The 22224-nt window shown below is 36.3% G+C and overlaps 1 protein-coding gene across 1 annotated transcript; it reads right to left on the bottom strand.

Moving 5' to 3' along the window:
* Nucleotides 1-962: 962 nt before the first annotated feature.
* On the bottom strand, nt 963-13244 carry LOC105477343 (opiorphin prepropeptide). Its single transcript, XM_011733815.2, has 3 exons — nt 13106-13244; nt 11810-11875; nt 963-1779 (listed from the first exon to the last, which is right to left on the bottom strand). Exons 2-3 carry the CDS (start codon nt 11858-11860, stop codon nt 1087-1089), a joined length of 744 nt encoding a protein of 247 aa, XP_011732117.2. The 5' UTR covers nt 11861-11875; nt 13106-13244; the 3' UTR covers nt 963-1086.
* Nucleotides 13245-22224: the final 8980 nt, after the last annotated feature.

The raw sequence follows: 22224 nt of genomic DNA, 5'->3' as shown, positions 1-22224 counted from the left end.
CCTCATTCTCAATCCTGGGAGGATGATCATACAAACTCTTACATGTGGGTTTCCTTACCTGTGAGATTTTTGTTGGCTTCTGCTGATGAAATAGGTGGAGGAGAGAGGTAGGGGTACTATTTGGTATACAAGATATAAAATGGTACAACCGTATAGGTTCCTTGCCATGAATGGAGCTTAGCTTCTAAGAAATCAGAGAACTAAGAACTAGGCAGAGAAGCGTTGACTGCTAATGAGGAGTAGTAGTCACACCTGGCAGTAGTCACATCTTTGAAAGTAGTTTCAAGTGGAGGTAAACACTCCAGTTGGACTATCTGGGAAAATTCTTTCTGAGTCAATTCTAAGAATTCAGTGAGATTCCAGACTCTGAATCCTTAATCATGTAACTCTTAGGAAACTATTAATTGTGTAACTATTAGGAGCTTAACTTAGCTCCATTCATGGCAAGGGATCTACACAGTTGGACCATATTTTATCTTTTATACCAAATATAAAAGATTTATACCTCTCCCTTCCACCTGTTTCATCAGCAGAACCCAACCAAAACCCCCAGGTAAGAAAACCCACATGTAAGAGTTTGTATGGTTATCCTCCCAGGATTGAGAACTAGGCAGAGAAGAGTGGACTACAAATGAGGAGCAGTAGTCGCATCTTTGCACAGTGGGTCTTATTGGGTGGAATTTCCTTCATTGTCCCAACTCTTCTTCAGGCTCTGGGCTCCTTATTTGTTCCCTTTGCTTCATCAAACATAGGCCCATGACCAGCTGTACTGGGAGACCCTGAATGTCTCAATATCCCTGTATTTTTTTTTTAAATCCTGTCCACTCTCTTTAAATACACCCTTTATTAATTTTTTCCCATAAAGGGTCTCCGTTTCCTTCTGGGAACCTGTGTAATCAACTCTTGGTAGGTGATAAAATATAGGATAGAGTGATAGTCATAATGATAGCAATAGGTGCATATTACTGCTCGAATACTTTATTTATTTGGTGTGCCGGTTAGATCAGGGTTGGTTCCATCAAAGTCATTGCAGTTTATTTCTTCTAAGATATCAGAGCAGTTTGGAAAATATCATTTATTGCATCTTCAACCAAAAATGGCAAAGAGTTTTTGCCAAAAACTTTTAGAGGCTGTGCTGCTTAATGTAGTTTGGTTGGAAGTCGTAACTTGGACAGTGGCATTGAGCGATATGGTGTGAGGAGGGTTGGTGAGAATTTCAGTAGTATTTTCAGTAGGTGCTGTGGGGATTGCTGCTGATGTGGAGGTGGCAGGCTCTGGTGTTGAAGAGATAGGTACTGTTGAGGAGGTGACCGTCATTGTGAGTTTTGTGGAAGTGCTGGTGGTTGCTGTTTTGGTAGGGGGATTTGTGATGATTGTTGTATCTGTAGTGGTGATATTTATTTGGGGCTCAGGGTTAGAGATAGGAAGGTAAACAGCAAGGAAAAAAGGAATAGGAGGAAATGGGGATTTTAATACCCTAATAGGTCCTACATAGTAAGGTCTTAGTGGGAAATGTAGGTTTGGATAACCCTGAAAGAGTCGAGGTTGCCTAATAGGTTCCAATGGAAAGAGTTGAGATAGAATGACTGCTTGGCTAAATCGAGAAAAAGAAGATGGTGGAACTCGCCCTGGAACAAAGGGAAGAAAAAGTGGTGAATTAAGTCTTGAGCCATAGGGAGGTGGGGGACTTGGTAGAACCCATCTTGGCCTGTAGGGTAGAGGTGGTGGCAGCTGGCCAGGCAGATATGGTCTTCTGGGGAATCTTTGACTCTCACTGGGCTGTGGAGATAAAAACAAAGGCAAAAACAGTTTCTAAATTTGATCATTTAAAGTTCAAACATTAGGATACACTATGTATTAGTATGTATACTATGTATACATTAGGATATTCTAAGCCATAAGTCATATATTTCACTGAGAAAATAGTTAGAAAAAATAAGGAATAGAAAATTTCTTGTTTATTCTGGATGCCTGTGCAATCAAAGAGAAGTAGAATAGTATTAAATCAGAAAAAACAAAAAAAGGTGGTAAGCTTGCTATCTGACCTGTAGGTTTTAGGGAGGAACCAAATCACCTTGATTGTGTATAAGAAAAGACCACCTTTGAACGGAGTTTCAAGTGGAGGTAAATACCCAGGTTGACTATCTGGGAAAATTCTTTCTTACTTCATTCTAAGAATTCAGTGAGATTCCAGACTCTGAACTGTTAATTGTATAACTTTTATATGCAACACTTCTTTCTAGGGACAAAGAGAAACAGATTTAAGACACTGCTTATGTGAGTCTGAAATCCAGTGGAAGATATGACCCTCAAATAACAATACAAGGCAATATAACAAAAAGCCTATGGAGCCAGTATAGTATGTTGGTTAAAATGAAGACACTGGAGTCTGATTGCTGGAGCCTCCTAGAACCAGTCTTTCCATTGTTGCATGCTAGCTGGGGGACTTGCTTATGGTTATCTCTGCCTGTTTCCTCATTCCTCAACTGGTTCTAGAAATAGTTCTTAACCATTTATAGTGGTAGATAGGATTATATATAATCTATGAAAAGTGCTTAGACAGAGTAAGGTAGAGTAAGGGCTCAATATAATTTTGAGTGATTTTGTACTCTATTAATAACAAACACAGCTTGTAGATGGTAGCAATTCAAGAAATAATTGATTAATACTATAAACAATTATAGTGATTTAGAGGAAAATTTTAATTTTTATCAAAGAGAGAGGACCAATTGCCATGTAGAGAAGATAGCATTTGAAATGAGGATAAAATAACAGAGTGGAAAGGAGGAGGAAGAAGCCAAATTAGAATAATATCATAAACAAATGAACAAGGTCAAGAAAATATAGGTTCTATTCTAGCAACCATCAGAAGACCAGTTTGCCTGAAACAAAAGCTTTAGGAAGGTGCAAGACTCTAGTCATTCTCCTACAACATTCAACTCCTTCCTGTGTCTCTGCCATACTGCCTTTAGAAACATCAAACTTTTGGATCAACTCCATGCAAACTACCTTCCATAGTCGTACTTCCATGGTGATGAACATTGTTGGATGAATGTCACAATCTCTAATGGTAGCAACACTGGAGATCTATAGTGTCTGTGTTTGTCTGGTGCATCAGCACTGCTAAATCATTTCCTCCCATTTTTCCCAAAGGCTATCTTCTCAGCATCTATACCTCACTTCTACTTTTCTTGCTCCCCACCTACACCCATCAGAAGATGATCTTGCCTTCTATTTTACATAATTTAGGCCATCACACATGAGAACTTCTTCCCTTTCCTGCCCTACACCTATAAAACTCACAAATATCTTGCTGTTCTCTCTTCCTAAGACCAGTCTCTTCACCTGTGTTTTATATCTACATCTTCTCCATCCCTAGGGTCTTTCTTCTCTTTTATTCTTGTAAAATAAACCTTTTTCTAGTCCCTGTCTGTATTCTTTCAGCCTATAATATTGATTGATATCTCATGTATTAAAAAATCTCATTCTTAACCTAGGGTACCCCTGAAGATTTCTTTACTAGCTTATCTCTCTCCATTCCTAGCCAGATAGTGAGGAAAGCTGGTTTAGATTTTCTATTTCCACTTCTCAATTTCCCTTTCATCCTGGTTACTGTCCCCATCACACAACTGAATGTCTTACAAACATCACTGACGACTCAAAAATCCCAAGTCATTTCAGAGGGAGCCATACTGATGTCTTGGTCACACGATCAATTCCTCTTGTATCTACATTTGCCTCTTATATGTACATCTACAAGTCTTAGTTATCACCCTTTATTCTTGTGACATAAAGATAAACACATTTATTTGGGTTCTTTCTGGGCTATTGATCCATGGACTTCCAAACCACAGGCTATCCAGTATCTTAGGCCTTATGGCCAGAAGAAGAAAAATAAGCCAGGTTTGTAAAATTCTCTTTCTCTTTGTAACTTGAACTAGGAAATATTGAGATATCCTAATTAGAAGTAGGAACTAAAATGTGAATATCGTGACATGAGAGGAGCCAGACAGAGGTTGGAGCATTAATAAGGGCCACGTGCAAACTAAGCTATAAGGACACATGACTGTGAGTAGAGAGAGCACATCTGAGGGAGGGAACAGTACAGAAAGAAGCAGGGATGCCATGAGAAGCAGAGATCAGTTTTTAGGACTGCTTGCTTTTGCTGTGCCAGTTCTACTTTATATTTATTCTTGCATTGACTTCCTTATTTAAGGAAGGAAGAAAACATTTACTGAGAACCTGGCCGGGCATGTTTCCTTCCTTTAAGGAAAAAGGAAGTCAGTGCAAGAATAAATATAAATTAGAACTGGCGCAGCAAACTAAGGCAGCCCTAAAAATGCAAAAATAAATATTGTGAGTGGAACCCTGTTCTTTGCAAGCAAACACGAAAGCCTGTTCCACCATCCAATCTCATCTTTTGCCACTTCTTTCTCCTCACTCTGGCCATGTAGAACTAGTACTAGTTCTTTTAACATAACGAGCTCTTTCTGGTAGTCCCTGTGCCTTCGTAAAAGCAATTCCTGTAGCTGAGAATGTTTCACTCCTGCCCTAATTTCCATTCACTTGGCAATCTCTTCCTTCAAAACGTTTAAGTGGCTTCACTCCCCTCCCCCAATACTTTGATATGAAAACTAAAAGAATTGTACAGAAAATATCTTTACACAATATAAAATCAGCCAAAATTTTACTTTTGTAAAGCTTCTATTGGAGACAAAAGCAAACTTCATCACTTTCTTTTCACAGTGATAGTAATTATTTGTTTTCATATTTTTCCCCACTTTTAGGCCATGTGCTGTTTTACTGCTGTTGAAGGAATAAGTTGTATCTTCTTTAGCTTTGTGTCTTTAGTATCTTAGTCAGTGCTTGGCATCTTTGTGAATAATAAAGGGTATGAGGAATTGGAGGGGAGCTAGGTGTCTTTATTCTTTTTGTTGCTTCAGCACTTCTATTATAATACTTACAGTCACTTATAATATTGTATAGTGTAGTAATTATTAACTTCTTCAAACAATGTCTCTGTATTATTTATCATTCTGTCTCCAGCTTCTGGCACCTTGGAGGTTCTCAGTACATTTTATTTTTTTTTAAACCGGGTCTTGCTCTGCTACCCAGGCTGGAGTGCAGTGGTGTGATCTCAGCTCACTTCAACTTCTTACCCCAGGCTCAGGCAATCCTCCCACCTCAGCCTCCAAATTGCTGTGACCATGGGAGTGTGCCACCATATCCAGCTATTTTGTTTTGTATTTTCTGTGGATATGGGGCCTCACTATGTTGTCCAGGCTGGTCTCAAGCTCCCGAGCTTAAACAATCCACCTGCCTTGGCCTCTCAAAAGTGCTGGGGTTGAAAGTGTGAGCCACCATGCCCGGCCAGGTTCTTAGTAGATGTTTTTGAATAGATGAATGTGGACTCAAATAAAATTGAGATATTAAGTCATGACTGCTAACATTAATGAAGACATAAGTGCCAAGAGGAAATAAATTAATTAAGTTTTAATCCTTTTGAGTTTGAAAAGTCATGGAAGTTTGTAGATGCAGATTGAAATATCAGAACTGGAGAAATCGATTTGGAAAGCACTATTGGGTCAAAGCAATAAGTAAGAAAGTAATGAAGAAATGGCTGAAGACAGAAACTTGGACATCAATAAGAGAAAGCTGAGCAGGTAGTGAAGGAAAATCAGAGACAGGAGGAAACCCAGATGGTACAGTACCCTGGAAATTAAGTTCAAAGTGAGCTTTGATGAGCTGCTCTCTGGACCCTAAGCAGAGGTGGGGAGAAATCATGTGAAAAATTACACCTTACAGCAAATAGCTGACCCCTAACCTCCATTCTTATTATTTTTATCTTTTCCTATTCTCTTAACACAATTTTTTCACTAGCTAGTTTCCCTCGTCCACTGGCCAATGGTGGTGAACTTTATAACCCTAGGCAAATGATGAAAATACCTTCTTAAGGAGTCTACATTTGGGGCCGATTACCTCCACAAATGATAAGCTTATTTGAAACAGAATACAGAACTGGCTATTTTGAGTTTCATTTTTCTTATTGTTAAGGGGGGATAATAATAATAATTGTCACACTGGATTTCTGGAGAGATTAAACAGGGTACTTTTATAATATACTTCTTGGCATATGTTAAACACTCCATAAATGGAAGTGGTAACTTTAATATTATTATTATGCAGCCCACCTATATTTAAATTTGATTGTATTCTCTCTGTAGTTTTAACATTTGATGGTTTTAAGTAATCAAAAATGATTTAATGATGTGTGAGTTCCATGAGGGCAGATATTTTTAAATTTATTATTTATTTGTCAAACATTTAAGGAGCTTAGATGCAATTTTGTTATATAGATACATTGGAGTTAAGGCACGGGGAGGTCGAAGCAGGGTCTTGTAGGTAGGGATAAGGACTTTGTGCCCCTGACTTCTAAGTGTTATGGAAAATCATTAGAAGGTTTTGAACAAAGGAATGATATGGCAATATTTACCTTGCAAAAGCATCTTTCTGGTTGTTGTGTGGAGAATAAACTACAGGGACAATAGTGAAAGCAGGGAGTTCAGTTATTATTGCAACAGGTAGGAAGTGATCGTTGCTTGGCCTAGAATGGTAGCAGGAGGGTGGTGAGAAAGGGTAAGATTTAGATGATGGTTTGAAGGCAGAGTGGGCAATATTTGCTGAAGGAGTGGATCTGGGAAGTGATAGAGTCAAGGATGATTTCAAGTTTTTTTGACTTGAGCAACTGGATTTGTGCCAATAGATGGAGAAAGGGTAAGAGGATGGTGTCCTGGGACACTGACATTTAGAGATCAGGAAGAGGAGATGTGTCTGGAGGAGACCAACAAGGAGTCGTCATTGAAGTAGGAGAAAAATCAGGAGAGTGGAGTTGAGGAAAAAGAAAAATTCCCTTTAAGTAGTAAACTGATCATGTCAAATACAATTTAGACATAATTATCGTGGAGACTGAAAACTGACCCTTACACATGGTCATTTGGAGTACAATTTGACAAATGTGGTTTCATCGAAATGATGTCGGCAAAGTCTATTTGGAGTTGGCTTAAGACAGAACAGGAGAGAAAGTGAAGATGCGCAGAGGCAACTTTTTCAAATGGACCATGATGGGAGCCATAAGATCAGTGGAGAATGAAAACAAACATATAGATGATATTACCTCATATTTATGTGCTAGTAGGAACAATCAATAGAAGGAAAAACTGCTGATGTAGGATGTTTAGATTTAGAGTAGATAATTGCAGGATAATTGGAGGAATCTCCTTGCATAGGGGAGAGGATGGGACCTACTGTACAAGTTGAGGGGTTGGTCTTAGAATACACTGGGGTGATTTTAGTTCATCCCAGATAATAGAAGAAAAGGCAGAAGATAGGCAAATAGATCAAGGCAAGTTAAAATTTTGTTTCTCCATTCACAAGTTATGTGAATTTGGGTAAGTTACGTAACCTCTCGTTACTTTCCTCATCTTTAAAAGAGAGAAAGTAACAGTATCTTCCACATGATGTTCTTTAGAAAAAATAATTAAAATGACAAATAATTTAGCACAGTATTTTTGCATGCACACAGTTTCAATGAAACATAAATATTTTTTGAAAACTCATGAATAATGTTGGGTTAGTTTTATGATTATTTTGTAAATGAAGTATCAGGTTTTTACATGCCATTTTGACTTGTTCACTGTCTCTGTAGACTGGGAGTTAGCAAACTAAGGCTGTGGGCCAAATGTAGTTTGCCTGTTTTGGTAAATAAAGTTTTACTGGAACATAGCCATGCCCATTCGTTTATTGTAGCTGCTTTCAAGCTACCTCAGCCAAGTTGACCACTTATCACAGGCCCTCAAAAGCCTAGAATATTTGTTATCTGGCCCTTTTCAGAAAAAGTTTGTCAGTTCCTGCTCTGGCTATTGTTATCAATCTGTCCTGTATCCTCTGACAGTCATATACCCCTTGAAGTTACAGGTCATGTTTATCGGTGTTTGTACCCTTCTTACACTATAGGTGACATTAAGTAAATATTTATGGATGCCATTCAGATATTTTAGAAGTTTCATTTTTTTCCTCCAAATCATTATGGATGATGGAAAGTAAGAGTGTGTGGGAAGAGACGGCATCTTTCTGAGGTCTTGTACTGACTTCATGTACTAAAGTTTTCCATGTCACTCAGAGTAAAACTAAGGCTCTGCAAAAGCCCATGAGACCTGATGCAGCCTCACCCTCCTCTAACTCTCTAGTCTCACTTCCTGCTCCTAATACTTCCCACCTCACTCTCTACCAGCCATGCTAGCCTCCTTATTCTTCACACTAGGCAAGTGTACCCTACTCCAGACTTTGGAACTTCCTGTTTCCTCTGCTTGCATGATTGGCTTTTTCACCTCTTTCAGGTCTTTAATCAAATGCCATTTTCCACTGGGCAACCCTATCTAAAATCACATCCTTGTTCTACCCCCTACTAAAATTCCTTCTTCCCAAATTTTCTGCATCACATAGTCAGTTATTTTGTTTATGGCTTGTCTTCCCCAAGTAGAATATAAGCTCCATGAGATTAGAAACTTTTTGTCTGTTTTGTTCACTGCTGTTTATCCAGCATCTGGAATAGTGCCTGGTAAATAATAAGTGCTCAATAAGTATTTTGGGTTGAACAAATTACCCATATTTGGTGATAAGCAGAAATTTCTCTCACTTGGTTTCAGAATGCCATTTCCTTCCTTGCACATGGCAAAGAGCATAAGGCTTTCCCATGACAACATTTGAGCATTTATACAAACCCATAAGAAGTCCTCAGCCTTTCTCTGTTTGATTTCTCAGTTGACCAGGGCCTCGCTACTCAAAATGTTATTTGCTGACCAGCAGGTCAGCATCAGTATCACCTGGGGGCTTGTTAGAAATGTAGACTTATGGGGCTCAGGCAGACCTACTGGATCAGAGTCTGCAGTTCTACAAAATCCCTAGATGATTTGTGTTCCTGATAGAGTTTCTAGAGTTTGTAGAGTTTTGAGAACTACTGGCTGTCTTCGGTTATTTGATATCTGCTTATCATTGGTTTAGTTCAGGCTAAAGGTTTTGCTTCGCTTTTGGTAATTATTTTATCATAGTCCTTTCTGTAAAGTATTTTATTTATGTTCCCTTTTTAAGCTTATTTTACTTTTTTAAAACTTCCATCTCCTATCCTTACAGATTAGAAACTGCCAGACTGACAGCTTAACCAGAGCAGTTTAGTGGACAGATTGTGCAGCAAACAAAACTTCTCTATGTTAGGGATGGCAAGTATTGGCAAAAATGCTGTCCTTATTCATCTTGTGAACATGGCAGATGTCCTTGTAAATCAAGAGATACGTTACCTTTGAACTTACACTTGATCTATTATCTATCCCTGTGTCATGCTTCCTATAGCCTATCCAATGGCGTGAATGAACAGGTACGACTCTGAAACCTAGTTGTTATTACTTGGCATCAACTACACAAAGGTCCATTCACTCGTTGTGTCATTCCCCTAATACTTACTGAGGGTTTATCTCATGTTCAGCTCTGTGCTATGTAAAGGAGCATCCCAAATAGAACGTGGGTTTTTGTGAGGTTTGGGGGTAAAACTGTGCTCCAGAGTACATTGTAAATATATAAATATGAACTGTTATTTTTAATTTAAATTCTGGATAGTCCCTATCTCAAAAGAGATAATCTCTGATATATTGAAAGTTTTAGATGCTAAGTACAATAAAGTTTCTTTATTTAGACTAACGCCTAAGACTGTTGTTAAGATTTACCAACTTTTCATGAGACAATGAATATAGCAAGACATTTTTGCTAGAGTGACATTAAAATTATGTCTTGTGGTCTTGTTTTCTTATATCCAATAGTATTTTATTCTAACATGAGAACATTTATGTATTAAACTCATTTTTTTTAGGACATGGAATCCTCTGCTTCTTATATAAATGGGATTCTATACTCTTTCAAGGTAGAAAAGAATTTAAGCTGCATTTGTCTTGCAATTCAGGCTTCTGGAATAAAAATATGCCATTAATTCATATGAATCCTCAAAATGGATGCTTTATGTAGGGTTCCTCAGAAGTTGTCTATCCTCAGTATGAAACAGAAGGCTCTAGATAGAGAAACAGAGACAGCATTTCCTCTATTATTGTCTCTGAAAAGTATTCTAGTCAACAACCTCTCTTTCATTTCCCCCAACTTTCTCAAGTTTACTTAATCATGGCTCTTTCTTTACCTTCTAATTTATTGTATAAAGTCTGAATTAGTATTTATTAATGTTAGCAGAGAAGTCATATTTGTCATATTTGGGGAATTCTACCAAAAAAGTGGTATTCCAGAGTAATAAATTTGATAATTAATTGTAATTATTGACTTACATTTTTTCATATGATGGATTAAGTTGAATTTACCTTGAAAGCTCTCTTTATATATTTCATGCAATTATAACATAAGAGCTTGAGAAGCAAATTTCAAGAAAATTCACTCAAGGGGTCTCAGACTTCAGCAGGAGTAAGAGTATCCTAGAATGCAGGTTTCCAGGCCCCAAGATCAGCTATTCCTTTTTTCTCAGGTCTGGGATAAGTTCTGGAAATGTTCATTCTTAATAAATGGATCAGGTGTTTCTGATATAGGTATCTCATGGAGTATAAAACTCTTCTATTTCAACCTCAGAAATATAATTTTTATATAAATGTTATTACATATCACTATATGCTTCAGAACAATACAAATGTCATTAAATGTCACTAAAGAGACTTATACAAATATCATTAAATATCAAAAAATGTTTCAGAACAATAATGCTACTTTATTTGTGTCATTGCTAGGGTCTATTGACATGTATTTATTCACTAGTTTCTCTTAGGTAGGTACTATACTATGAAAAGAAGACCTAATCTGTGAAGATCCCAATTTGGAATTCGACTTTGGTATTTCTGTGTTAACCACCACTAGGCCCAACACACAGTGGATTATCAGTAATTACTAAGAAATGAGACAAATAGGGCTCTTTCTCTCCCCTCAAGCCCACCCAACCCCAGCATATGCTAGGAAAATTTGTCTTACTCTGAAATTCATATTATGCTATGATGTTTTTCGCTATGGCACTTATCACTTGTTACTTTGCATTATGTATTTTTGGATCTCCTATAGAGCTTTAACAAATGCTTTTCAAATGTTTGAATTAGTGTAAGTGCTTCTTGAGTGAATGATTTCTTTTTCTATTTTTATTTTTTTCCCAAGTGAGTAACACTTTAATTTCCAGTCAGTTAAAGGAATATTTTAGTCATAACGAATATATTTTCAGGCATCAGAAAGGCTTTCTGATTTTAGTTTTTACAAATATTTTCAATAAAAAACTATTGTACAATCAGCAATCCTTGCATTGATATACCATGTTGTCTTTTAAGAAAATTTATCATGAAGCTCCAACTGTATACTTTCTTATTTCCTACAGCTTTAAAACATTTAGTAAGCTTATATTACATTTTTCTGACAATTTGATGGTAGTCCTTTTGAAAAAGAAATAAAAAGGAACAGATGTTTTTAGATAAGAGCTAGCTCTCCTAGATATGACCTGCCCTGTGTCCTCTTTCTGCAGTCCACTGTCCCTTCACGCTTAGCAACCAATGACTAGATGGTTACTCATAAATGAGAAAGGAAAAGGAAAGTAAGAACAAGTCCATAATGATCCACAGCTTGACACTGCATTTTTATACACAGGACAAAATTGTTGGTGTCAAAACTTTCTTTGAAGTCATGATTAACAAGAAATATGAAAAGTAAATTTAGAATTGAGGGAACTTACTGTGAAACATGAAATAAGAGCCAACAGGCCCAAGAGGAAATTTAATTTCATTCTTTAAAGTTGCTCCTAAAAACAGACCAAAGATTATCCACAGTTAGCCAAATCAATCAACAGTGTTTTTCAGAATAAAAAATTTTAAAGCATTTTAATGCTTGTTATGTAAAATGATGAAGAAAGACCAACATAACCGTTAAAGATGTGCTTGATATTTTGGGGAAAGGAAGCAGCATAGATGCACAGCAATACTGTCATGTTTGTGATTTTTAAAAATAAAAACGGCACTACTTTATTTTATGAAAGGTAATTTTCAGATAATTATTGAAAGTACATTTTAAAATTAAAGCATTTTTGGAAATTCCTTGTTGCCTTTAGTGGTGACTAACTTGGAACATAACTAATTAGGGTATACTTTTAGTGCGTTTACTTAAAATTAATCAAAACTTACAGATTTCTATAGATTTGTGACCTAAATATTGTCAATGTGACAGGACTGTTGTGAAAAACAACTTCTTAATGGAATTATTGTGTTATTACTATTATATCTGTCTGAAGCAAAAGAAATTGTGTAATGTGTATTTTTCCTTTAACATCACTCTACTGAAGTATAATTACTTTCATATGATTTTTTCCAAGTTATTCCAAAAGTTAATTATTGTCTATCAGTGTGTGAATTAGAAAAAAGAGGTTTTTGTCCTAATTTATTTATAATTTTCAACAATATTTAATAAGTACATGGCACCCTGGGTTCTGGGAAGGCAAAATTCAAGCACATTGGCTGACAGATTGTTCTGGGGTCCATGTGGTACCTGTCATTTGTATTAGTCTTGAAAGTGACATAAGACAGATTGATAGATCCTATAGTTGTATGTGCATGTGTCTACCCCCTTAAAATAGCTTTTTTTCTAATATATTTTCATATTAGAAAGCAGTTTAGCAGTACATAAGAAACATAACTCAAACAAGAACAGAAATGCAAATCTATCTTATACACCTTTTTAAGACTCTTCTACTCAGGATTGACTTTAGAGACCATAAAATATAGCAGTGGAAAAAGTCAATAGATTGTGAAATTGGATGTAAATTGTGCAACTAATCAATGTGAATGTTCTTGACACTTTTTCAGGAATTTTAAGGAATTTTACCACTGACAATGATTTTTTTTGTTAAACACATCTGAGATTTTTAGGTAACATGGCTATTTCCATCAAAAGTCATGAGGATGATATTCTTGAGAATATGAACAAAAGCTAGAATTTCAAAGTGAAAATTCTTACATTCATATTTCCATATACCTACCTTGGTAGAAGATTCTTCTTTGGAACAAATTACTGCTTAATCTTACTCTTGCCAGATACTCAATTTAGGTAGCCACAATTTAAAAGTCCAAGAAGAGAAAGAACTTTGATGGAAAAGCCTTTCTTCTTAAATACCTCTGTCTTGATTTTTATTGGAGTTAAGAGAAAGGTTGAGAGAGGGCAAAGTTCTGTATTGATATTCTTTACTGAAACAAAGAAATGATAGTTGCAGTTGCCAGTTTGGCAGCTTCATCTACAGAACCGTGATCCAATCACTGCTCTAGCAGGCCCTGGGGCAGCACACAGAATGCTGGAGTACAGTGGTTTTCAAACTTGACTGCACATCACAACTATCTGGGGAGTTTTTTAAAAAAATTCCAGTTCTCAGACCTTACCCCGGAACAATTTATCAAAAGTTATGGGGCAGGAAGACAGGCAAAATAATTTAATTTTGTTTTAAAAATTTTATTAATTTTATTAATTTTTTTTCTTCCAACTTTTATTTTAGGTTCGGGGTATCTGTGTAGGCTTGTTACATGAGCAATTTGTGTGTTGCTGGGGTTAGTTGTACAAATTATTTCATCACCCAGGTAGTGAGCACAGTACTCAATAGGTAGTTTTTTGATCCTCATCCTCCTCCCGCTCTACACCATCAAGTAGGCCCTGGTGTCTATTGTTCCCTTCTGTGTGTTCCTGTGTACTCAATGTTTAGCTCTCATTTATAAATTAGAACTTGCAGTATTTGGTTTTTTGTCCTTGAATTCATTTGCTTAGGATAATGGCTTCCACTTGCATGCATGTTGCTGCAAAGGAACACAAGAATTAAAAAACTCCCCAAGTTATTGCAAAGTGAAGCTTTGTTTGGGAACCACTGCTGTTAAATGCTATAGATACTGAAGTTTTAATGTGTCTATACATATGTATCAGAACTGACATATATATGTGTGTGTGTGTGTATATATATATAAATAAAGAGTTGGTTTATTTGAGAAGAAGCTTATCTGGGAAGAAGGAATTTAAAGAATGGAAAAAGTAGGCAGTTGAAATAAATTCTTTGTTTTAATTTTGAAAATAACAGGAGATATCTAGTGGTGGGAGATAATTAGGAAATAGAATCCTTCTAGTTTCTTATTTTCAATTTCATATTTCTTTCCCAGATGTATAGTTTTGTTTAAAGATACTGTACACATGCATTTGAGCTACTAAAAATGTTAAGTATATAGAAATTACTTAATGCATTTTTCTGAAGTTAATAATGAATATCTGGACTGCTTAACAGATAATAAATTCTCCAATATATGTTACATTCTGTAAGTATGTGGTGTTCTCCCATTATCTAAACCAGATGGATAAATACAATGTACACTAGTCTACCAAAGATGGGAGGTATGGGAACATTACACAATCTATTTTACATTTATGGCAAAAGGATGTAGTAAATTACACAATTTTATGTATAAGATGAAGGCAGGTACTGAGAAATTTACTCTCATGAAATGAAATCTATTCAGTTGAGAGGAAATTACCATATGCTAGAAGAGGTTATGCTTTATTTTCTAATAGCCATAATTTGTTGAATCCTTACCATGTCCTAGACTGTGTGCTAATCACTTTATGTAGATTAGCTGTCATGCTCACAACCCCTTGCAATGTATGTTATTATTATATTACTGATTAGATAATAAATTAGAGAGGAGTCACATAACTTGCTCAAATTCACTAAAATAGCTGAGAGGGGAATTGACCTTAAATTTGCCATATTTGAGAGCTTGAGTTTTTCCCCTAATTATGCTACTTTGTCTTTCAAATCCAATTATTTGAACCACTGAAGTAATTAATATATTTTTAATAGTAGCACTCATTGACGCTTGAATGCAACTCATCAGTAGTACATGAAATCTATTTAGGGAGAAGTAAACCGAATTTAGATGATGGATAGAGCAGAACAGAAGTAAATATCAGATTCCATTATATGTAAGTACTTTTCAGGATATATTATATGGTTATACATGTGGATGTACTAGGTTATTATGTAAAATATATGTTTTCTGTCAGCTGCAGTCAATAAAATGTAAGAGTCTTTCGTTTTAGGGTAGTTTAGCGATTATGTGTAGCATTCAAGTCAGGTAGCCTAAGATGAAATGTCAACTTTCCTCCTATTAACTGCGTTTTATATGACCAGCTATTTAATCCAATTATGTCTCAACACTGTCATTTACAAAATAAGATAGTAATCCTTCTACTTCTTGATATTGTTCTGGGGATTAAATAAATAGGACATAGAAAATTGTGACCCATGTTATTAGTAAGTGTTAGCTTTTCAGTGGGAATGTCTCTCTTCCATCATGCAATTTTTAAAATATTCTGGGTGTGATGAATCTCTAGTAAAGGGTAAAGCATATTCAAATTTAAAAGGTGACTTAAAAGCTTTTGGTAGTGAATGGGGAATTAAGTTGGAATTGGTCTTAAACTACCTAGTTTTCTTTGCCTCTGTCTTTGTCGATGACAAGTTGACAATTAGAACTCTTGTCTCGTTTGTTAGTAAGCTGATTATAGACAGTTTTGTTTCTGTACCCTTCTATGACTCAGGAAATCCTTTAAGTTAATATCTAATGCTTCCTGAATTGTTACCTTCTCTAGTAACATGCTTATTTTGTGAAAAAGATGAACAACTTCTTTATCTGCTTGGTGTTGTAAATTGTTTTGATGCCCAGTATATTTTCAGCCAAGTGTTTTAAGAACAAGGTGTGATTTGTTGTTGTAATGAATCACTGGATATGAAGGACTTAAGAATGAACATTATCAAAATTAAAATAATTTCTGCATGACTCATAGTCCACAAAGGATTAGTTTCCAAAGCAGGTGGAATCACATTTCTTTTCAAAATAAAAACTGTTATTCAAGAGAAATTTTAATTAACACCTGGCTTTAAAAGATCTTGACTAGATATTTTCTAGAACAATATTTAAAGCAACAATTGCCTTTTGTTAAGAAAATTCAAGTTCCTGGTGTAGTCTCACTGCTGTTGGTGAATAAAATTACTTATCATGACATCTTTCTGATCAAGAAACTGTTTTCACAGCAAAAGAATGTGATTATGAGCTCATGCATATGAAGTTCACTCTTCTTACCACATAGCCCATCATAGAGAATCATCTGGTCTAATAAAACAGTACAATGGCCTACTGAAGACTTTATGATACCAGTTGAGAGTATATACCTTCCAAGAATAGGTTCTATTTTATAGGATGCAGTACATGCTTTCAATCAGTGACCTACAAATGCGTCCAGCTCTCCTAGGGCCAGAATTCACGGGAACAGAAATTAAGGCTCTTATTATTACAACTAATAGCCCACTCACAGAATCTTTGCTTTCTGTCTTTGTAACTTTGAGTTATGCTAGTTTGGAGGTATTGGCTCATAAGAAAGGAATTAGGACATTTTGATCTCCTCATGTCACTGAACAAAAATAAGCTAGAGTTACTCTACTGGTTAGCAGGATTGTTCCTGATTACCAAGGGGGAAATTGGGTTACTACTAAAAAAGAGGAACACAGAGGACTGTCTGGATTTCACAAGATTCTCTGCAGCACTATTTAGTATATTCATGTCCAAAAGTGAAAATTAAGGGGAAACTAATACAACCAAGAAAATGTATGACCACTGAGGATTCAGATACTTCAGGAATGAAGGTTTGAGTCAAGCCTTTAGGAAAGAAACCTTGGTCAGTGTTGAACTCTGTTGTTTTTTCCTACACGTACAAAAGCAGCCTCATTAAATCCTCTCAGAGATTCCAGGACCAACATTCCAGCATTCCTCCCTACTGGACTAGGTCTTAGACAAAAAGGACCGTTCCTGTACGCATAGAGAGACCAGCAGAAGCCAAGAAGTTCTACTTTTTCATAGGTTTGCTTTTCATACTGTGAGACCTCTCCTGCAAGCTTCTAAATTTCAATAATTTCAAACATTACCCTTCTTTCCTCAACCCTAGGAGTCTTAGCTTCTTTCTGTAGTTGCTACCTCCATGAGGTACCTCCAGTGTTCTCATTTTGCCTTCTCAGTTACCCAGTTAAAAATTCTTGCTGCCTAGTTAATGATACTTGATATTAAATTCTTTTAAAAATAACTGGCATTATTGCTCCTTCTGACAGCACCATAACTGATGCAGTGACTGATGGCTGTAACACCCACTAGGCTCCACTAGTAGCAATAGCCTTGGGCTCAGGATGATGTCCAAACTCACTAGACTAAAGATTCATCATATACCAAGTTTATTAGCATTTACTTAGAAAGTATACAGAACAGGTAATAATACAGCACACTTGACAAATACCTTGCTGGAAAATTGGTAAACTTTAGGCACAGTTTCCTATGTCCCAGCCATTCTGAACCTGGGATGTATATGGTCATGAGTAACAAGTTTGAGTGTGGTTGGAAAACCTTGGTTCAGAGAAACTTTAATGATACATTGATTGCATGGAAATCTGATGTATTTGATGAGTCATTACTGGCTGTGCTAGAGGCTCAGAGTAGAGGGATATTTCTATGGGAATACTATGGCCAGTCTAAACTACAGCAATATGCCCCTTGTAAATGTGATCTCTTCTGTTACTCCCTCAAAGTCAGAGTACTGAAAACAAAAGCTAAAATTTCATAGTTGGCAATATTTCTCCTTCACCTCCTTAGGTAACACATGTTCCTTTGAGGCCAATTCCATTCAGTTCTACACTCTGACGTATGCTTATGTGATCACCTATTCTCATTTAATTTGCTAGTTATATTGCTATTTGCTTGAAGTCAGGCTGGGTGACTTAAATTTTCTTTTCTTTCAACTTTCACTTTGGGTTCATGGGGGTACATATGCAAGTTTGTTACCTAGTTATATTGGATAATGCTGAGGGTGGAGTGTGAATGATCCCAGCATCCAGGTACTAAGCATGGTACCCAATAGGTAGACTTTCAGCCCTCATCTCCTCTCACTCCCTCTCCCCTCTAATAGTTCCCAGTGTCTGTTGTTCCCATTTTTATGTGCGCTGTACTCAAATTAACTCCCACTTAAAAGTGAGAACATGCAATATTTGGTTTTCTGTTCCTGTGTTAATTTGCTTAGGATGATGGCCTGCAGTTGCATCTATGTTACGCAAAGGACATATTTTTATTTTTTTATGGCTGTGTAGTATTCCATGGTTTATATGTAGCACATTTTCCTTATCCGATCCACTGTTGATGCACAGTTAAGTTGATTCTATGTCTTTGCTATTGTGAATTGTGCTACAATGAACATACCAGGTGCATGTGTTTCTGGTAGAATGATTTATTTTCCTGTGGGTATATACATAGTCATGATAGTTCTGTTGTTAGCTCTTTGAGGAATCACCACACTGCTTTCCACAATGGTTGAAATAATTTACTCTCCCACCAACAGTGTATAAGTGTTTCTGTTTCTCTGAAACCTCATCAGCATCTGTTATTTTTTGACTTTTTAATAAAAGTCATTCTTACTGGTGTGAAATAGTGTCTCATTGTGGTTTTGACTTGCATTTCTCTGATGATGAGTGATGTGGAACATTTTTTCATATGATTTTTGGTCACTTGCATGTCTTCTTTTGAGAAGTATCTGTTCATGTCTTTTGCCTATTTTTTTTTTGATGGGGTTATTTGTTTTTCTTGCTCAATTGTTTGAGTTCCTCATAGATTTTGGATATTAAATATTTGTCAGATGTGTAGTTTGAGAATATTTTCTCCTATTCTATAGGTTGTTCATTTACTTTGTTAGTTTCTGTTGCTGTGCAGAGGCTCTTTAGATTAATTAGGTCCCACTTGTCAACTTTTGTTTTTGTTGCAATTGGTTTTAAGGACTTAGTCATAAATTCTTTGCCAAGGCAAATGTCCAGAATGATATTTCCTAGACTTTTAAAAATAGAATTCTTATAGTTTTAGTATTTATTCTTAAAATTTAAGTCTTTAATCTATCTCAAGTTAATATTTGTATATGGTGAAAGGTAGGGGTCCAGTTTCATTCTTCTTCACGTGGCTAGCCAGTTATAGCAGCATCATTTATTGATTAGGGACTCCCTTCCTTGTTGCTGGCTTTTGATGACTTTGTCAAAGATCAGATGGTTATAGGTGTGTGGCTTTATTTCTGGGTTCTCCATTCTGTTCTATTGGTCTATGTGTCTGTTTCCACTGGATGTCCCATCCAACCCCTAGCTTCTCTCATCTTGCATCTTGTAACCTCAGTGACTTTTCTCTATTTCAGCTACTCACTGCCGCAGTCACACATTGGATTGCTATTACACTAATATATCCTGTTTCTAAATCGCTCATTTACACATCTCACTCCAGAATGACAACTGCCTCTCCTTCCAGTTTACAAGTTTAACTGTTCCCACTGGAAACAGCAGTTGATTGACCTAATGACTCTCTCTCCATCCATCAGCTCTCTTTAACCTTTCTCTCTTTATTCAGCATAGGGTCAATAGTAGATTACTAAAATGACATTCTTTCTCATCCCTAAATAGGTATTAAAATTTTTATTATTATGAATAACAGTTAAGAAATACATTGAACAACATGTCCCAGTGTGCATAAAGGTGAATGTATTTGTCAGAACAAGGGGTATGAAGTACAATGCACTCTGTTGTTCCATTGCAATCTATTAATCTCATTCCATCCAATTCCATCTAATCCTATATTATTTAATTTCATTCAATTATATTTCATCGAAACTATTTCTTATCTGGGGTGGAGAATAAATTCCCTGCTATGGCTTCATTTGGCCATATTGATTCCAAGCCATTTCAGCTACCTCTTTGATCTCATAAGCAGAGGGAGTGTTTCAGCAACTTGTTTCTTTTCTTATCTGCCATCCTGCAAACTTAAGAATTTCTGTTAGTTATGGTTTCTTTAACTCTTCAGGACACTGTGTTAGTCAGGGTTCTCTAGAGGGACAGAACTAATGGAATATATATATATAAATAAAATATGTATATATATTAAGTATTAACTCACAGGATCACAAGGTCCCATAATAGGCCATCTGCAGGCTTGTGAACTACTTGTGAATCCTTGTGAATTACTCATCAGGGCCCAGTGTACTTAGCTGACATGTGGTGATGAGATGAGAGGAATGGGTATACATGATGTCTTCTTTATATTGTTATTTCATCCTGATTCAAAGTATTACTTAATTTTATTTTTTGAGATGGAGTTTCATTCTTGTTGCCCAGGCTAGAGTGCAATGGTGGGGTCTCGGCTCACTGCAACCTCCACTTCCCAGATTCAAGTGATTCTCCTGCCTCAGCCTCCCAAGTAGCTGGGATTACAGGTGCTCGCCACCATGCCTGGCTAGTTTTTGTATTTTTAGTAGAGACGGGGTTTCACCATGTTGGTCAGGCTGGTCTTGAACTCCTGACCTCATGTGATCTGCCTGCCTCAGCCTCCCAAAGTGCCAGGATTACAGGCGTGAGCCACCACGGCCATCCCATAGTTTTATTTTTATTTGCAGAATATCTGAGTCTCTAATTTGCATATTTATAAAGATAAGGGATCTATGTTTTTGCTCTTGGACTGTTCACAATGTAGAGGAGATGGAGTGGATAAAATGTGATATTGCAGTAAGTGGCAGAAATGTGTAGACTCTCTGGACAGCATGCCAGACTAGGAAGAATTAATGATCAATTTGAGGGTAGGGATTCTATCTGATTAACTTTATACACAAAATTGACTATAAAGTTCTGATGTGTAGCAAATACTAATTGAATGAAGGATTAGAATGGACTTAAAAAAATTGTTTAGCAGTTTTTATAAAGGGACTTGGAAAAGAAGCAGAGAGATTTTGGTGCAGGAGCTGTGTTAGCCAAACACTGTAAGATGAATTGAGTTTTGATTAAGGAGCTTTCTTGTGGGGGAAAAATTTGGGGCAATGTATGTGCTTACAAGGAGATGGGGGAAGTGCTACATCTGGTGGTTAAAATGGCTGCAAGTAATGAGATGGTGCTTGTAGATGTTTGTGTATGTGCATATTAAATTAAGAAAAAAATAAAGATCCAAACATAAGTATAGTACCTAGAGACAACATTTGGGAGAGAAACAAAGGTTCTGCATGACCTTCAAACTCACAGTTTCAAACATTCAACCCTCTGCCACCCTATTTGTATTTTTTTGGCTCACTTTAATAATTCACCCCTTCCAATAAACCTGCTATCTATTGACCTTTCCAGCTAATCTTTGTTTCCTGTCCTTCTCTCATGCTAGTCAGAGGCAGAGAGTGCTTCAGGCATATACTTGCCTTATTTTAAAAAGAGTCAGCTCTCATTGTGGTATTTACACACAACCTATGTGAAACTTGTGATGCATTCCAAGGGAAATGCAGACACTTAGAATTATACATTATTTTTTAAATATTTTTTTTCCCAGATGGATAAAGATTGGTATTCCTTGTATCTGCTCTTGTTGGTGATATTATAGTTTTAATTAAATACATTTTTCATGAATTTCAAGAAACCTTTGAGAAATAGGTTTGTTTAAAGATGTAATGATAATCACATATTTCTTTCTCTGCATTCACGAAAACTGTTAAAGCAAAAATGTGGGTAATTTCAGCATTTGCCAGTCAAATAACATCAAGGTGAAATTGAGTTGATAAGGGTTTTTCACAGGGTTGACAGAAAAAACATAACCCTCTCCCCACTGATATTGTCTAACCTCCAGGAGAGCAACATTTTAGTTTGATCACTTATTTATCCCAGGTAACTACCACAGTTCATAACACATGGAGGTCAGTAAATAATGTTAAACAAATTAAGAAAGCATTGAGGTGGAGGCTTTCTGAGCTCTGGATGCATTTGTTAAGACCCTCTCATCATGAGAGAACAATTCTGAGAAAGAGGATATAATTAAAATATATTACTCACATTTCTTTAAGAGGCCATCAGAGCTAATCTTGTGTCTTACACTTCTTCATCTTTTTCCTCTAAGATTCCATGTCTCTAAGATCATCCACCTATATCCAGACCGTCATCCTTGGAGGGCTGTATAATCTCTTTTCTTCCCCCATACACAAACATCAACTCTGCTCTCTTGAACCCATGAAAATTCATCAGCAGGATCCTCTATTTTC

Source organism: Macaca nemestrina, chromosome 3, assembly GCF_043159975.1.
Source record: "Macaca nemestrina isolate mMacNem1 chromosome 3, mMacNem.hap1, whole genome shotgun sequence".
NCBI lineage: Eukaryota > Metazoa > Chordata > Mammalia > Primates > Cercopithecidae > Macaca > Macaca nemestrina.
Note: the sequence above shows the minus strand (reverse complement) of the source record. Positions and strands in the feature narration are given on the sequence as shown.